Below are 14,544 nucleotides of genomic sequence, written 5' to 3'. Positions count from 1 at the left end.
AAGGTTCTGTTCAGGACTGAACACTCAGCTATTGTTTATTCACAGAAACTTGAGCAGCTGTGAGTTTCTGTATTTACCTCTGTTCATTGCTAAGAGAACCTTCTCAAATTATGGCTAAGAAGAGCATTTGTCTATGGGTATAAACTTAAACATTTAGAAGGAAGTTTGGTATGCCAGCTTTGTTTAACACCAGTAGTAAGGTCTCCTTACCATTGATTCTCAACTCGACTCCCATAGGGATCACATAGCAGATATCCTGCATATGACATATTTACATTATAATTCATAACAGCAAAGTTACAGTTAGGAAGTAACAATGAAATAATTTTATGGTCTGGGGTCATCAGAACATGAGGAACTATATTAAAGGGTTATACATTAGGAAGGTTGAGAACCATTACCTTAAATCCTAACACCTCCCAGCCATGGGCTTTTGACCGGATTTAGAGTACTATGAATTCTGTAATGTGTGGGGAAAAAATTGTCTAGTAGCTATCTCTGGTTCTTATAATCTTTTCACCCTCCTCTTTAGTAATGATCCCTGAGCCATAGAGAGGGAAGAGATGTAAGATAGACATACCATTTAGAGCCAAGCACTCTGTAGCCTCTAATTCTCTACATCTTGTCCAGTTGTCAGTCTCTTTATTAATCACTATCTGCTGCAAAAGAAGAAGCTTTTCTTAGGAGATATACTAGAATTGGATATAATGATAAGCCATTAGGAGTCATTCTAATACTGTGTCCATTTCATAGAATAATAGTAGTAGGTTTCCCCTTAGAGCTTATGACCTAGTAGCCATGGTAGTACCAGGCATGGGGGTCTCTCTTAAATCCAATTATAAAGTGCCTGCTTACTCCCATAAGTGCCAGGCTGTAGCTCACAGGGTTCTCAACTGGGTAGGACGGTTGATTACTTTTCCTCTTCAGTAGAATGCATAGCACCTCCAGCACTATGAAAGTTTGTCAGTAGGGATGAAATTTCTGCCTTGATTTTTCCATGTCCTATTACTCAACTATGTGATGTCTTCAGCAATAGTGTCTTGCCACCAGATTCTGGAGGGTAACCAAGAACAATGGCAATAGACTGTAATGTTAGGGGTCTGTGGGACCCCAGTGGCCATGAACTCAAAAAAACAGATAACTTATTCCTAGTACTTAGGGTTTTTTGTTTGGTTTTTTAAAATAATATTTTTTATTAATTCTTAGATAATTTCATATATCTTGATTATATTCACCCAACCTCTCCCCTAAAACAGTTTTTTTGTTTGTTTTGTTTTGTTTTTTGAGACAGTTTCTGTGTGTAACAGCCCTGGCTAGTCCTGGAAACTTGCTTTGTAGACCAGGCTGGCTTTTAACTCACAGGGATCTGTCTACCTCTATCTCCTGAGTGCTGGGATTAAAGATGTGTACCACCACGTCCTGCTCTAAAAGCAGGGTTTTTTTTTTGGGGGGGGGGTGTTTCGAGACAGGGTTTCTCTGTAGCTTTGGAGCCTGTCCTGGAACTTGCTTTGTAGACCAGGCTGGCCTTGAACTCACACAGATCCACCTGCCTCTGCCTCCTGAGTGCTGGGATTACAGGCATGCACTACCACCGCCCGGCTTAAAAGCAGGTTTTTAAGGATTAAAAGTAATTAGGGACTCCAGAGATGGCTCAACAGTTAGCATTGGGCTCTCTTCTAGAGGACCCTGGTTCAAGTCCCAGCAGCACATGATGGCTCAAAACTGTCCAGTCTTGAGACAATCAGACACCCTTTTCTGGCCAGTGTGGACAACCAATACACATAAAAAATTAAAAAACAACTTGCCTTTGCTATTAAGTTTATTTAATTGCTACATCCAAATGTAGTTTTATTTTAGTTCTACTCTTAGTTTTTCTGATAGATCTAAGTCTTGTGTATGTAGGATTTAAAAAAATGATTACTATGGAGATTTTATTTATATCCTCACATCTTTACAAATTTCGTGCTAATATGGTACACTCTCATGTAAAACATTCCTAGCTAATACTTGTTTTTATACTGTGATTTTTATATTTGATACATGTGTATTTCATAGACCTTCACAAAATACAGATTTTATTAACTAGTTGCATGTACTTTAAAGGTACTAATATGAAAATGTTAGTAGATACTTTTCCTTCCCTCACTCTGCATATGTACAAATAAAATGTGAACCACAATGCATTTCTCTCTATAGTGATTAGTTCACAGACTTATACCATACTCTTCACTTAGTAATCCTGTGGAATTTGTTGCATATGTACATATTTCATCAGTTAACTAACTGTAGATTTGGATAGAAAATATACAGAATTGAGGGCTTCCTTTTTGTGACTACTTTCTGGAATCCCCCCCCCCCCCCCCCAGCTGAGGATCGAACCCAGGGCCTTGTGTTTGCTAGGCAAGCGCTCTACCACTGAGCTAAATCCCCAACCCCTCTTTCTGGTTTTTTAAAACAGGGGTTCTCTCTGTAGACTAGGCAATTCTGGAACTTAGTTCAGCCTGCCTCTGCATCCAGCATGCTAGAATTAAAGGTGTGAGCTGCAATCACTCAGCTCTTCCTCCCCTTCTTGAATACTTTTTTTGAGATTATAATTGTGTATTTATTTTCCCCCCTCCATTTCCTCCCTCTAAGCCCTCCCATGGTACCTGCTTTCAAATTCATGGCCCCCTCTTCTCTAGTTGTTTTATATATATGTATATGTGTGTATATATGCACATATTCCAAAGTACGTAACTCAGTCTGTATAATGTTACTTGCTGGGTATGTTTTCAGAGCTGACCATTTTGTATTTGATAAACTATTAGTGTTCTTTTTCTGGGGAAAGACTAATTTCCCCATTCAGCATTCCTTAATTGCTTATAGGTCTTTGTTTAGGGTCAAGACTTTCTCTGTCCTATGTTAGCATATCTGTTTTGTTTTTGTTCAGGTCATGTTTAAGCAGACTTGTTAGGCATGTTTATGGGTGTAGCTTCTGACATTTATCGAAAACACACAACTCCCTGTTCTCTGTTGAAAATCATTCTGCCCCCTCTTCCACAATGATCTTGAGCCTTAGGTGTAGGACTTATGTTGTAGATGTGTATCAGTTGTGTCTGGATGCTACACCTCTGCATTCTGATAAGTTGTAGTCTCTGTTACTAAGAGAACTTTCCTTATTGAAGGATAAGAAAAGGCCATCTAGGCTACAAAGTGAGTTCCAGGACAGCAAGGTCTAAACAGAGAAAACCCTGTCTTGAAAAAAACCAACCAACCAAACAACCAAACAAAAAAAAGTGAAAGAAAGAACTACACTGCTCTGTGGGTATAAGAACAAAAATTTACAATGTAGTTAGGGATCATGTTGGTTTAATAAAGTGGCAGTTATAGATTCTCCTCCAAGATCCACATCTTAGTCCTAGGTAGCTGGCTAGGTTTCTGGTACTAGGCGTGACGGCATGATTTCCCTCTTGTTGAGTTATTCTCCTCTTTTCCTTCTTTTTTTTCCCCCTTTTTTACCTTTTAGAGCTTTATTGGGAGAGAAAGGGAGAGAGAGAGAGAGACAGACAGACAGAGAGACTTCCTTTTTAAAGTGTATTTTATTATTATGGGGCGGGGGAGAAGTAGGTGGAGAGGAGTGAGATATGAGAATAAATTAGAGTGTGAATAAGAATGATGTGTGTACTAGTCCAGAAGCATTCCATGGCACAAGCATAAAGGTCAGAAGACTAAATCTGGAATGTACTGCTTTTCCTTCTGCCATGAATTCCAGAAATCAAACTTAAGTCATTAGGTTTATGCACCAGGTTATCTGCCCCCTTTTTTCTATCTTTATAAAAGAAAAAAAAAAATTACTTTGTGTGTCTGTATGTGTGTCTGTGTGTGCATGCATTGTATGTGCACAACACCCGTATGCAGATGCTCATAGAAGCCAGAACAGGCTGTTGGATTCCTTGGAGCTGGAGTTAAAGGCAATTATGAGCTGCCTGGCATGGATGCTGGGAACTGAACTTGGGTCTTTTGAAACAACAGCAAGTGTTCTTAACCACTGAAGTATCTCTCCAGCCCCACCTTTCCTTTCCTTTTCACCATTGCACTACAGTCATAGATCTGTTCTTTTATTACACCATGTTTAAAATTTGTTCCATGTGAATCATGGGGATTGTCATCAGGCATGGTAGCAAGTACCTTTACCCACTGAGCAGGAAAGCACGAAGACCTGAGTTCAGTCTTCATAAAGCCCATGGGGCGGGGGCGGGGGAGGGGGGGGCGGAGAACGGGACACGGGACCAAAAACAAACAAAAAACAAGGCATGATTATCTGCTTATGAGCCCAGTCCTGAAATAATGGAATCAGATGGGTCCTTGGGGCTTCCTAGCCGGTCTGTCTAGCCTACTTGATGAGTTCTAGGTCAGTTGAAGATCTTGGGTGAAAATACAAGATGATGTAAAGGACATTTAAAGTTGACCTTTCTTTCCACATGTACATGCATGTGCACATACATATGTTGGCTGCTTGCACATTGTTTTCTCTTTATTCTCATGTGAAATCACTCTGACTGATTTTGTTTTGTACTTTCTCCTTTCAATCACTGTTTTGTGTTTTTTATTTTAAAAAAAAAAACATTAAATTACATTTATTTATTTATTTTTGTGTTTGTGCATATGTATATGGGTAACACGTGTTGTGGTACATGACTTAGAGGAGTTGGTCTGCTTTTTTTTTTTAAACCTAGTAAGCCATTTGTCAGCCCATTTTGCATTTTTTAAAAACCAGTTTAGGTATACAGTGGTAGAAGCCACTCCATTATTTACTAGAAGCAGAATTCTTTTAGTTATGTCAAAGTATACATTTTTTTTTCTGTTACAGGAATTTTCTTACCAACTGCTTATTAAATAGTTTCTCTGAGAGCCGGGGATGTAGCTCAGCGTTTGCCTAGTGTATATATGGCCTGGGTTCTATCCATAGTACTGTAAAAACTGGGCATGGTGGTACATACTTAAAGTTCTAACCTTGGGAAGCAGAGGTCGGAGGATCAAGAGTTCAAGATCATCTTTAGTTATATAGAAAGTTTGAAGCCACTCTGGGTTATATGAGACCCATTCTCAAGAAAACAAACAAAAAACAAAAGAAGGATGCAGAGGCAGAAGAATACAAGTTTGTGGCTAGCCTGGGCTGCATAGATCCTTTCAAAACAAGCCAGAGAAGTGGTTAAGATCACTTGCTGTACAGTCTTGAAGGCAAGAGCTCAGATCCCAGCACCCAGGTGACAAGCCAAACAACTGGTAAATGCTTGTAGTTCCAAGGGATTCATCTGTCTCTTTTGACTTCTACACATGCACATATGCATGCACTTCCCTACCCCACATGCATGGCTAAAAATTTTTTTTTCAATTTCATTACTCAACAATAAAAATGTTTCAAGGACTTATTTCTTGTTTTTTAATAGAATTTCATTTTAAATGTATCTTAGCCCCTTTAACCTTACTAAAAGTATTACTAACCCTTAAAGTTACTGAGTCTCAGTATTCTAAATTTAATATTCCTATCTTTGGTATGTTAGAGTTTAATAGAATTCTTCAAAGCAGAAAGCTGGTATCATTGATAATCTGTTTGGTTTACTTTGCCTTTTCCAGGTACTTAAAAAGGTTTAAAGTGATGAAAATCAAAGTTCTAAGAAGCTGGTGTCGGCAAATCCTTAAAGGACTTCAGTTTCTCCACACACGAACTCCACCAATTATTCACCGGGACCTTAAATGTGACAATATCTTTATCACCGGCCCTACAGGCTCAGTCAAAATTGGAGACCTTGGTCTGGCAACTCTGAAGCGGGCTTCTTTTGCCAAGAGTGTGATAGGTATGTTTCCAGTGTGCTTTGGAGCCAGTCTGGCTTTTGACATAGCTTTTCTTTAGAAACCTAATCCTATCCTATCTTTTTTGACACTAAATAAGCCTTCAGAAATCCATATCATGAACCTAGTGATCAAGTCTATTTGAATATAAAATGAAAGAATTTTAATATTTAAGCTTCTAAAATCATTTTGAAGACTGTTGATGCAAGGTGAATTTCATTGATATAACCTCTTTTTACAGTCTCACTGAGTCATTCTGTTAATACTTAATATTTTATATTCATATTTATACAGTAGAAGCAATATGTTGCTTTTTTTGTCAAATAAATGAAGTTTTTTATAGTTTAGCTTCAGAAATGTCTATTGGCTATATCTTCAAGAATACCTGGCTGTAAAAACTTGATTTGAAAATAGGACTATATGGGGGTGTTTTGTAAAAAGCTGGTCTCATCAACTTTCCTTTACTCTCACCTTTTATAATGAATGATATATCAACATTAGATTTCTCATCCTAAGTACTCTGGATAGCTGGGTCTAGACAGTTACTGTATAGGGTTTTTCTTGTACACTGTAGAATTATTTCATAGCATACCTGGGTTCTGCCACAAAATACTTGTAGCTTTCCTTGTCTGTTTACTCCTCGTTGTTACAACTACACATGTCTCCAGACATTGCTGTAAGGAGAGCAGAATCAACCCTATTAGGAATCAGTACGTAGTCCAAAGAATAAGAGTGACCTTTCGGACTTTTTCATTGTATATTAGATTCACAGCTGGAAAAAATAATGGCTGTTTGGCTAAGGTTTAACTTTAACTCTCTGAAATTTAAAAATTTTTCAGTTCACATTCTATTCTGCTTTCCTAGAGGGTATGACATTAAAAGCTCATTCATTATTAAGTGGGCCACAATCCTAAGTACCAGTAAGAAAAGCATGACACACCAATAATTTGCTTTTTTTTTTTTAACTTAAAGAACAAAAGAAAAACAGTGTTCTCATTATAATATTGTGAAGTTAGGATTTCTAATGCTGTTTATACATTTTTACACAATATATTAACAAGAAAAGTACATTTGAAGCTGAATTGCCCTTTTGTTTTCTTTACAGGATGCATTTGATTGTCTTGGGGATCTTAAAATCACTAATCCAACAGAGAGTTATTTCCTTTGCTTATTAATAATCATAATGTGCATACTTGTTCTGGAATTGAAGTTAAAGATTCTGAAGTCATTGTAAAATCTAATCTTGTAGGACCATACACATACATACTGTGCTCATAAACCAGTCTGTATTTGAGCTCTATATTTGTATGTGTATGTGTATGTGCATTTGTTTTTCACCTCTGTAGGATGTCCCTCATTGTATTTCCTGTATCTGCATTAGGCTATTTGTTTACTGTAGATTGGATCATAAGTATGTGAAGAAAAGGCTCTGGTGAATGGCCTTTGCAGATAATTACATTTTATTAGCTTTAAAAATACATTGAATACAGAAGTCGTCCGCTCCCCCTACACTCCAAGGCCTCCTTAATCAGTGAAGTATTAATGTCAAGAGGCAAGTTGTAAATACTCCAACTTCCCGTAGAGGGCAGACAAGTATTTGGTCTTTTTATCGTTACTGTCTTACAGTATCCATTTTGTTCCCTGCTAGTTTTTTTGTTTGTTTGTTTGATTTATTTTTTTGTTTTGGTGTTTTGGTTTTTTGAGACAGGGTTTCTCTGTAGCTTTGGATCCTGTCCTGGACTAGCTCTGTAGACCAGGATGGCCTCGAACTCACAGAGATCCGCCTGCCTCTGCCTCCCGAGTGCTGGATTACAGGCGTGTGCCACCACTGCCTGGTTGTTTGCTTGACTATGTATGTATGTATGTATGTATGTATGTATGTATGTATGTATGTATGTATGTATTTAATCTCTATTTCTTTCTTTCTTTATTTATCATTCATTTGTTTATTTATTTATTTTCCAGAGTTGAGGACCGAATCCAGGGCCTTGGGCTTGCTAGGCAAGCGCTCTACCACTGAGCTAAATCCCCAGCCTCTAGTTTTGTTTTGTTTTGTTTTGTTTTGTTTTTTCTTTTCTTTTATTGCCTTTCCTTCTATTGTTTTCATTATGAATAATATTAATATATCTCTTAGCCAAAGTTAATAGTGGGAACACAATTTCAGCAGTATAAGTAGTCATGTACTTGACTGTTCAGTGTGTTTTAAAGCCTCACAGTGGAAAATCTTCCATAGGATATTTGATGGAACAGGTTAAGAAGATTTCCATCCTTTTTTTCCCCCTCTTTTTTCTTTTTCCCCCCCCCCCCCCCACACACACACACACAATTTCTGACAAGTCAACCTCTTTGTTTCTTGAAACCTCTGGTAGGTAACACCTACAGCTACTGATCTGTTGAATCTGAATCATTGTTTTAATTTAAGGTACTCCGGAGTTCATGGCTCCTGAGATGTATGAGGAGAAATATGATGAATCCGTTGATGTTTATGCTTTTGGGATGTGCATGCTTGAGATGGCTACATCTGAATATCCATACTCAGAGTGCCAAAATGCTGCGCAGATCTACCGTCGAGTGACCAGTGTAAGTCCTTGCTAATTGTTGATGACATTACATCAGATCTAATAAAATCAAGCTTGATAACATCCACCTGTGCAAAAGGGGGCACTAAGAGAAAGCCTAAGCCATTAGGATGGGAGTTTGCTGAGTTAGAGGCAGTGTACAGTGAGAGCAAAAATAAACTCAGTTTCTTCCCACCTCCCTTGCAGTCACTTAAACCTTTATCTTGAGGTATAATTTATTTGGAACTGCATTCTAATGTCTTCTAATAGTTCATCTGAATTCTTAATTATGATGCATGATTTTGTATTGCTATTATCTTGCTTTAAAGGTGATTTCAATTGAAGACTTTTGAAAGCAGCAAGAAGGTATAGGTTAATATTACAGCAGTTAGAGTATAATAGATAATTGATATAGAAGTGTCCAAGGTTCATTGGGATCTTAAGTATAAAGAGGAGTTATTTGGTTTTAGTTTTTTTGTTTGTTTTTTAGTTTGGTTTGTTTGTTTTGTTTTTTCTTTCAGGGAGAATGTTAGATATTGTGATGGGTTCAGGAGACAATTGCAGGTTCACTTTTCTGTTGAAGTTATTGCTGTAGTGTCTGCCTGTCTGTCTGTCTGTCTGTCTCTCTCTTCTTTTGTTTTTTGAGACAGGGTTTCTCTGTGTAACCACCCTGATTGTCTTGGAACTCACTTTGTAGACCAGGCTGGCGCTCACAAAGATCTGCCTATCTCTGCCTCCTGAGCGCTGTGATTAAAGGTGGGCACCACTACTCCCCAGCGCTTTGGTAGTCTTTAAAGATCATTTGCAATGAATTTTCTTTGCAAGTTTGTTATTCTGATGTTTGGTACTGATTGTTTTTATTAAATTTAGAGAATCTTTGCGTGATATTTTGTGTACATACACATACATACCAGGTCAAGAGTCTTAGTTGGGATTTTTCTTTTTCTTTCTTTCTTTTTTGGTTTTTTGAGACAGGGTTTCTCTGTAGCCAGGCTGGCCTTGAACTCATAGAGATCTGCCTGTCTCTGCCTCCCAAGTGCTGGGATTAAAGACTTGCACCACCACCACCACCCAGCAGGAAAAAGATTTTGCATAATAAAAACATGAATTATGTTCTATAGCTATAGACCTTCCTGGGTAGTTTATATATAGGAAATAATAGTATGTGGCCTTTTGTAACTAGCGTCAGCATGGTTTTTTTGTTTTTGTTTTTGTTTTTTTTTTAAAGTTCATCGTTCTCATTCTTATTTCATTTTGAGGGTCATAGTGTTCACAATGAAACCCCTCTGAGCTTTGTACATAGTGGGCTGGTGATTTACCAGTTAGGTATACCTTATACCTGTCATTACTTTTAAGTGGTAATATTCCATTGTGTGTATACAGTGTAGTTTGTTTAGCATTCATCTGTTTGGGCATTTAATCTGTTTAGCCTTTAAGGGTTTTGTGAATAGTCTGCTATGAATGTTCATGTACAAGGATTTGATTAGTAATCTGTTGTTTAATTTCTCTTCTGGTCTTTTAAGTAGGAGTAGAATTATTGGGTAGCACACTAACTCCTAATAACCATTTAATTCAGTTGACTTGTTTTCCATGTGACTGTATCATCATCCTTTTGGAGCTGAGGATCGAACCCAGGGCCTTGCACTTGCTATGTTACTGTATCATCTATCTTCTCTCCCTCCTTCTCTCCTTCCTTCCTTATGGGTATCTGCTGTGGCCAGAAGAAGATGTCAGATTCCTTGAAGCTGGAGTTAGGCAGTATGGAACTGAGTGATAAGGGTGTTGAGAACTGAACCCAAGTCTTCTGGAAGAGCAGTAAATGGTCCTAATTGCTGTGCCATCTCTCCAGCCTTAACTAACATACATTAAAAAAAAAAAAAATTGGGGGAGTGAATCAAAAAAAAATTTGGGGAGCAAATCTCTCACTGAACTTGCAAGTTTGCCTATACTGAGTGGCCAGTAAACCCTACAAATAAATGTGCTTGTCTCAGCTCTTCTCCCTAATCTGTCCTGCCCTGCAACTCCCACCCCACCCCCCATTATAAAAAACACCAGGTACAGTTCTTTGCATGGATTCTAGGGCTCCAAACACTGTTCTCATGCTTGTACGGCATTTACCAATTGAATCATCTCTACAGTCCTTTCTTTCAGTTTTAAAAGGTAACTTTGGTAGATGTAGTAATCTTGATTGGCAGATGTTTAAACATCAGTCTGTCCTCTTTTGGCTTTTATGATTTCTGCTGAGCAGTCTACAAATGTTCTGATAGGTTTGCCTTTCTAAATAACCTGTACTCCTCACCCTTGAAGCTTCCAAATATCTTTTGTTCTAAACTCTTCAAAAATGTTTTAAAATTATTTTATGGCCAGTTGGTGTACTCCTTTAATCCCAGCACTCAGGAGGCAGAGCCAGGTTGATCTCTGTGAGTTCGAGGACAGCCTGGTCTACAGAGCAAGATTCAGGACAGGTGGCACCAAAACAACACAGAGGAGGAACCCTGTCTCAAAAACAAACAAACAAACAAACAAACAAACCCAAAAATTATTTTATGTGTATAGGTCTTTTGTTTGCATATATAGCTGAGTACTACATGTGTACAAGTCCTTGAAGCCAGCAGAGGGTGTCAGATCCTTTGGGACTGGAGTTAGAGACAGTTGTGAGCTGCTGTGTGCATGCTGGGAATGGAGCCTGGAAATTCTGTGAGAGTAGGAGAGCAACCAGTAAGTGCTCTTAACTACTGAGCCATCTTTCCAGCTCTTCTTTTAAACTGTTGATAGTTTAACTATCATATAATATGTTGAGGTTCTTTTCTGGTAATATCTATTTGAGATTCTACTTGGATGTCTATCCTCCTCACTAGATTTAGGAGCAATTTTATTGACGAAGTTTACTGTGGTGGTTGGAATGAGAATGGTCACCACTTGTGGAGCTGTTTGGGAGGAATCGGAGGTGTGGCCTTGTTGATAGAGGCATGTCATTTTGGGCAAACTTGAGGTTTAAAAACTTGTGCCATTCCCAGAGTGCTCTTTCTGCTTTCTATTTGTGGATCTGGATGTGAGCTCTCAGCTTCTGTTCCAGGACCTGCTGCAATGTTCCTAACCATGATGATTGACGGTAATGAACTCCTATCTCCCTGGAAACTGTATATTCCAAATAAACCCTCCTGTAAGTTATCCTGGTCATGGTGTTTTATCACAGCAATAGAAAAGTAACTTCAGACATTTACCATGGCTTTAATCTATATCTCAGTTCATACGATAACTAGATTTGTTAGTTTGGTCTCTTAATCCTCTACCAGACATCTTGAATCTTGCGGTCATAGGATTTTCTTCTTTATTGCTATGTGATTGCCTTTAATCACTAATATTTTTCCTTCCACCTAGTTTTTGAGGTTTTTGTTTGTTTGTTTCTTTGTTTTTTGAGACAAGGTTTCTCTTTGTATCTTTACACCTTTCCTGGAACTCACTTGGTAGCCCAGGCTGGCCTCTAGAACTCACAGAGATCCTCCTGGCTCTGCCTCCCGAGTGCTGGGATTAAAGGCGTGCGCCACCACTGCCTGGCGGAGTTATTGCTTTTATTTAATTTGTTTTATGTTTTATTATGGTGCATACGTGTGTACTTATGTACAGGTGTATTTAACAGAGAGCACAGGTGAGGTCAGAGCACAGCTTGTGCATGTTGGATCTTGACGATTCCATGGGCCCCAAGAATTTAAACTCATGTTCTGTCTGTCATAGCCTAAGGCACCTTTCCTCTACCGAGACATCTTGCTTGCCTCTCCATTGATTTTTTTTGTTTTTGTTTTTTTCCTCTTTCTTTTTTTGATTTTTAGTTTTACTGAGTAATCCTTGCTGTCCTGGAACTCACTCTGTAGACCAGGCTGGCCTTGAACTCACAGAGATCCACTTGGCTCTGTCTCTGAAGTCTGGGGTTACCAGCAAGTGATTATTATTATTTTTTTTTAGGTTGGATTTTTTTTGGAAGTGTTTATTTTCAGAACATCTGGTGGGTTTTGTTTATTTATTTTGTTTTTCCCACAATTTTTGCTTAGTTTACTGTCCAAGTTGCTGAATTTTTTTGAAGTCTCAAATTGGCTTTATTTTTTTATTTAAATCATCTTTGAGATTTTTTTTAAATCAAATCTAGACTTTAGAATTTTTTGTCTAGAATTTCAACCATTTCACTTTAAGAGGCATTATGTTGCTTTGATCTTTCATATTTTATTTCAACGTGATGTTTTGCAGTTATGTTGTCTCATTTATTGGTAGCTTTTTCTTAAAGGCTTACTTCCCAAAACTTACTGCTTTCAGAAAAGAATAATCAAACTGCCATAACAGCAATGTCAAAAAATGGTACAGAAATATAATAAAAAATAAAACACAAAAACAGTAACTGGGGTTGGGGATTTAGCTCAGTGGTAGAGCACTTGCCTAGCAAGCGCAAGGCCCTGGGTTCGATCCTCGGCTCTGAAAAAAAACCAAAGAACAAAAACAGAAACTGCAGTGTGCCATCAGTGATCATAGAAATGATGAAAAATGTAAAATATATCATAAAATTTAAAACAAAAAGTAAAATTAATAAAAGAATGAAATAAAAGAGAGGTCAGAAAAATTATGTGATGAAAGAGCATCTCAAGGGATAAAAAATTTAATACAAAATAAGGAAAAATTGTTTAAAAGGTAATAGGAATTTAAAAGTAAAAATGGGCTAGTGAGTTGGCTAAATGGGTAAGAACATTCTCTCTGCAAGAGGTGGAGGTAGCCAGATGCCAGAGCTGACCTAGCAAAAAGAACAGGCTTCCAGTTCAGTAAGGGACCTTGTCTCAGGGCAATAAAGTTGAAGATGATAAAGACTCCTGTGTTGTGCTCCGGCCTCCACATGTACGTGTATGGGCATGCACACCTCTGTACTTAAAAGGATGTATCACATACACCACATACACACAAGCCAAAAGTAAAAGTAATACCCAGTATAAAGAGAAACATTAAGGCTTTTTTTTTTTTAAATCTTGTATTAAAATCAACCAAATAGGAGATATAGTGGGTTGTAGCTAGAATCTGTTGTAATTCTTTACTATCCTCCTTGTATAGGTTGGTGCTTAAAGTGGGTTAATGTTAGGGCTAGTGTTTTGCCTTGTTTTGAAGTAGCATCTCTTGTAGTCCAAATTACATAAGAAACTTACTGTGTAATGGAGGATAACCTTGAAATTTTGATCCTCCTGCTTTCACCTTCTGAATGCTAGAATTATGCAAGGATGATATGCCACCATACACAGTTTATGTAGTACTGAGAATTGAATCTAAGGCTTCATACCTGCTAAGCAAGCAAACTGAGAACTGAGCTCCATCCCTAGTCCCTCACTTACTTCACTCTTTTGCCTGTGGCAATTGTTCTGCTACTGTTTATGGAACACAGTGAGATTTTTATGCCTTTAAATGGTTTTGACACCTCTCTGCCAAATCAGTTGACCTTTGATTCAACACACACGAGAATTTGTCAAAACTCAAAAAACTTTTTGGTTTTTTGAAGCAGGGTTTTCTCTGTGTAGCCCTGATTGTCCTGAAACTCACTCTGTAGATCAGGCTGTCCTTGAACTCAAAAAGATCTGCCTGCCTCTGCCTTCTGTGTACTGGGATTTCTGATTAAAGGTGTGAGCCACCACCTCCCAGATAAATATTTTTTTGAGATTTGTTTTTATTTTATATATATGGCCAGCATGTAGAGGGTATCAGGTCCCCTTGGACCTAGAGTTAGAAACAATTGTTAGCTCCAAGTGGGTGCTGGGGATTGAACCCTGATCCTTTGGAAGAGTAGACAATGTTCTTAACCACTGAGCTGTCTCTGCAGCCCCCAAACCCTTATTGATCTGTATGTCTTAATTGTTACATAGGTGAATTAGATAATTTATTACATAGTACGACATACTTCACCAATGTATGCATTTTACATACCAATAACAGACTTTTTCCTTTTTATGTAGCCTAGAGAAATGGCACCACCCACATTTAAGATTGGTCTTCTCCTCAGGTAATCTAATCACAAACATTCCCTGGTATTTGTCTCCAAGGTATTTCTATCTAGGTCCTGTCAAGCTGACAATTGGTATAAATTTATCACAGTCACATTATATGGTAGGGAGATTAGAACCACAACATA

At 38.0% G+C, this 14,544-nt stretch overlaps 1 protein-coding gene across 17 annotated transcripts in view; it reads left to right on the top strand.

The window, feature by feature from the left end:
* Wnk1 (WNK lysine deficient protein kinase 1) overlaps positions 1–14,544 on the top strand; it is a 142,879-nt gene that overhangs the window by 43,280 nt on the left and 85,055 nt on the right. For all 17 annotated transcript variants that reach the window (XM_036181379.1, XM_036181372.1, XM_036181371.1 and 14 more), the window contains exons 3-4: positions 5,617–5,837; positions 8,255–8,412. In XM_036181379.1, coding sequence (XP_036037272.1) covers positions 5,617–5,837; positions 8,255–8,412 — 379 coding nt within the window. The remainder of the gene's footprint in view (positions 1–5,616; positions 5,838–8,254; positions 8,413–14,544) is intronic.

This window comes from Onychomys torridus, chromosome 3 (genome assembly GCF_903995425.1).
Source record: "Onychomys torridus chromosome 3, mOncTor1.1, whole genome shotgun sequence".
NCBI classification, from domain to species: Eukaryota; Metazoa; Chordata; class Mammalia; order Rodentia; family Cricetidae; genus Onychomys; species Onychomys torridus.
Note: the sequence above shows the minus strand (reverse complement) of the source record. Positions and strands in the feature narration are given on the sequence as shown.